The sequence below is a fragment of the Drosophila montana genome, unplaced genomic scaffold, assembly GCF_035044405.1.
Source record: "Drosophila montana isolate Dmon_TW-CO22-7 unplaced genomic scaffold, ASM3504440v1 contig_1505_1, whole genome shotgun sequence".
NCBI classification, from domain to species: domain Eukaryota; kingdom Metazoa; phylum Arthropoda; class Insecta; order Diptera; family Drosophilidae; genus Drosophila; species Drosophila montana.
The window spans coordinates 1814472-1818467 of NW_026996452.1; the positions used below are offsets into that span (position 1 = coordinate 1814472).

General features: G+C 38.7%; 1 protein-coding gene across 1 annotated transcript; it reads right to left on the reverse strand.

Annotated features, from left to right (window-relative positions):
• Positions 1–1036: 1036 nt before the first annotated feature.
• LOC135438322 (larval/pupal cuticle protein H1C-like) lies at positions 1037–1456 on the reverse strand. The gene has a single exon (XM_064696609.1). It carries the CDS (start codon positions 1321–1323, stop codon positions 1039–1041), a length of 285 nt encoding a protein of 94 aa, XP_064552679.1. The 5' UTR covers positions 1324–1456; the 3' UTR covers positions 1037–1038.
• Positions 1457–3996: the final 2540 nt, after the last annotated feature.

Here is a 3996-nt window from a genome sequence, read left to right on the forward strand (position 1 = left end):
TTTCGTGTTTTCTTTACGAAAGTTAAAGATATATATATATATAAATGCACAAGGCACACAAATATAAGGAAAAAGAGATGCAACCAAAAGGATTTTCAGATAATCTGAATTTAATTTAATCAGACTTTAGTACTTGAGTCTTTTTGATTTGCTGCTTTGTACAGGGAACAAACTCATTTTGTAGCATCTTAAAGCGCTTAACCTATTCCGTTTTAAGCAGACAAATGAGCATCGTTAAACATAATCCCATGCTCAAGTTGTTGCTGCAACAAGATGAATAAGAGGATACAAATGATAAATAAGTGGCACTCGAGTGGGAGGCCGAGGAAATGCCAGAACCAACCTGTCCAAGCCCCAATATCTATGGCAACGTGAAAGTCAAATGCCTGCCGAAGCTTGATGAATATCCTCGAGAATTTAACAGGCAATTGACTTTCTAATGGGTGTTAATACCTCTTTAATCTGGCGCCCGTGCCGGCTCGTGAAATGATTTTAAAGAGATGCCAGATAAATTGATAGATTCGTGTATTAAGCAGTTACCGCAGGATACGTGGTCTGTGTGCATAAAAGTGTGTCGAGGCGAGCATATTTTAATGCCAACAACAAAACGGAGAGTGGAGAAATTATGGCAACCGGCTGCTGACAATGGAAGACAGTCGAGTGGGTAATTGAATCTAATTATTCGGAAGCACAGATAATGAGCACGTAAAACGCAAGGAACAACATGACCAGGATATGCCAGACAGTCATATAGTCGGCTATTAGGGCGTGGGTGTGGGCGTGTATAGTCGTGTGTGTGTGTGTGTGTGTGTGTGTGCATGAGCATGTTTATTTTGTGCGCGCGGAAACGGAAACGGCAAGAGAAACGTTTAGCCATAAAGAAAATAAGCTAACATCAATTGAGTTAAGTAAAGGCAGGCACACGCAAACTGAAATGCTTGAAAGACTGCCAAGACTCGGTTTATGGTTTATTTTTATTTTTGTATTTCATTTCTCAAGTGAACCAAATATCGGGCCATGTATTACCATTAACATTTACTACTTTTTCCAGAAGGGACTGGCCACAGCCGTTGCAGCATAGCCGGTAATGGGAGCCGTATAGACTGGCGCAGCGGCATAAGTGGTCACAGGTGTCCTGTAGATGGGAGCCGCGGCAGCATAGGTGGAATAACTGACAGGCGCCACGGCCGAGTAGGTGGCAACGGGCGCCACGGCCGAGTAGGTGGCAACGGGCGCCACGGCCGAGTAGGTGGCAACCGGTGCAGCCAATATGCCAGCCTGGGCGGTCGCAATGCACAGAGCCAAACAGATGAGGAATTTCATATTGATTTGATTGTGTTTTGTTCTTCTGCCGTTTGTTGACTTGTCGACTTGTCACTGACTGATGCTGTTTGGCAATCAACGCGACACTTTTATAGCCAGTGTCAGAGTTTAGCTGCACGGCCGTACAGCCAGCTATGCCCGAACCCGTTTGCGGCTTAACTGGACCAAATCAACAGACGAATTAGAACACAATGACAATTTTCAATTTCAGCACGGTAATGCCCAATCGATGCGGATGCCGTCAGCTGTGGTGTCAATTGTGTTTGGCATATCAAATTGATTCTCAATATTCAGTTGTATAAGCCCATCCGGAACTATTCATTAGCCAGCTTCAAGCCATATTTAGTGAGGCATTGTTAAAAAATGTCATTACTTTAATAATGGAATAAAAGAGGCCGATTTGACCTCGAAGGAATAACCATTAACTATAAATATAACAGATATTACGCTATTTGAACGTTAACCTTTGGATATACTAGATATCTAGTTATTATAACTTTTTAACTGATCCCGGCGTTTATTTTTCAGACGCAATAGAGAATATATATTTTTGTTGTACTTTTATTCTTTTCCTTAAAACACATAAAATATCAGGCTTTGTGTTGCAATATACATAACAAAATTCAATAATAAACTAATGTGGATTATAAATCTAAACATTCCGATTGAAAATGTAAACACGTACAGTTTGATGTGTGAATGGTTTTACAACACTGACAGAGCACAACAATTGCCAAAACTCGTCGAAGATTGTTTTACATTGACATCACTGATTGACAGTGTTGGGCAATATTAGACAGCACTATTTAAATACTTGCAGGCTGATTTGATACGTTACAAACATAAATAAATAAAAAATATAAATAATATTTTATAGTTGATAAATATTACAAAATCGGACTAATTTCTTTTATGCTCATACTAGGTAATGACAATGTCGTTCAATGTTTCAAGTTTCTCGAGATAGGCTGAATATATTTTACAAGTCAACTAAGTAAATAGTTGAAATATGTATGTATGTATATAAATTTATATACATAGTCTAAGTACCTCTATCTAACTAATTCATCCATTTGTAAATGGTAGTATTTTCTATAAATATTTGCTTAATTGTAAACCTGTTTATAAGGTGAGAATTTTAATAAAAAACTGAAACACAGTTAATAGATGCAATAGACATGCACAGAGCATCGATTACGACTGTCGTTAGTATACGTGCGATATTTCTTTAACAATGTCTGGTTATGCAAAAAAAATCCAGTTACAAGTTTGCGTATAGATAGGGGTATTCATAAATTGAGGAACATAAAACAAATGGCATCAGGCCAACTTAACGAGCCGCAAAAAAGCTGCTACATTTTGTACATTTCGCTCCAAGAGCAGCCCGTGAACTGCACTGTGTGTGCTTGTGTGTGTGTGTGTGTGTATGGCATATATGGACTTACACACACACACACGCAGCACAGTGTGCGATATAAAATGAAGTCCCTGTCTGGTAGTCGTACATTTTTGCCATACAAATGTTTTGCATTATCAGGACACAGGCGAACAGCGGCTCGAGAACGGGCACGCGTCGTAGAGCTTTGGTAGTTAAATATGTTCTACACGTAAGCTACATTAGTCAAACTGGTTTTGGCAGTGGAAATTTGCAGAGCATGCCGAATGGATCGAAAGGCGACAGACACACAGTGTCCAAAGCGGCAAGTCAGACAAGTATTTAAGAGCTGTGGCCAAAAGAAAAACCAAGTCTGTAAGCCAAAAAAGAAACAACTAAGAGTGCTCCAGTTGAGCGTGCCCGGTTAGGTGATACCCTGCCAAACTGCCGTTGCAAACATTCGCTGCGCCTATGCTTCTTCTTGCCCTAACCAAAGACTTTTTTTTGTAATTGATATCTAAATATTACAAAATCGGACTAATTTTTGTTCATACTAGGTAATGCCAAGGTTCGGCATTGTTTCAAGTTAATCGAGACAAGCTGAATGTATTTAACATGCATTCTATATTAATTTCGGTATTTATAGTCTGATCTCAAGGCTCTATTTGTATAAATTATTTAATTTTTTAATTTTCTGATATATAATAAATAAGATCCTACATACCAAGTTTGATGAATTGTGCACTGATAGTTTTCTAGATTTTTTTCGATAGGCTGAAATTAGGAGGAGATATGAAAGCCCCGTTTTAGTTGACTTTCTAGTATTCGAGACAGACTGACTTGGCGTTAATATATATACTTTATGGGATCGGCAATATCTTCTAGTGCCTGTTACATACATTTGCACAAAACCAATTAACCCTTTTCATTGATATTTCAATGGGTTCAGGGTAGGAAAACTCTAAGAAACAACATAAATATGCTAGACACATACACAAATGCAACTATCTGTGAGACTTAGTGTGTATATATAAATGTGTGTGTGTGTGTGTGTGTGTGTGGCTGGGTATTTGCCATAAATGCTTCATCTTCCGCTCATGCATATTCAAATCTCAGAAAACAAACTTCAACAGTTCACAAAAAAGCAACAGACAACAAACGCAAAACCCAAATATAAATGTACTAACTCAAACACAAATACCCCGTCCGGCCAGAAGGTGGGTTGGATTCCAGGGGCGGCCTCATGCATTTTAAATTCCAACCATTAGAGGCACTGTGTTTTATTTGGTATGTAGAAT

Coding starts and splice junctions, on each gene's coding strand:
- LOC135438322 (XM_064696609.1), bottom strand. CDS start 1,323: ATGAAATTCCTCATCTGTTTGGCTCTGTGCATTGCGACCGCCCAGGCT.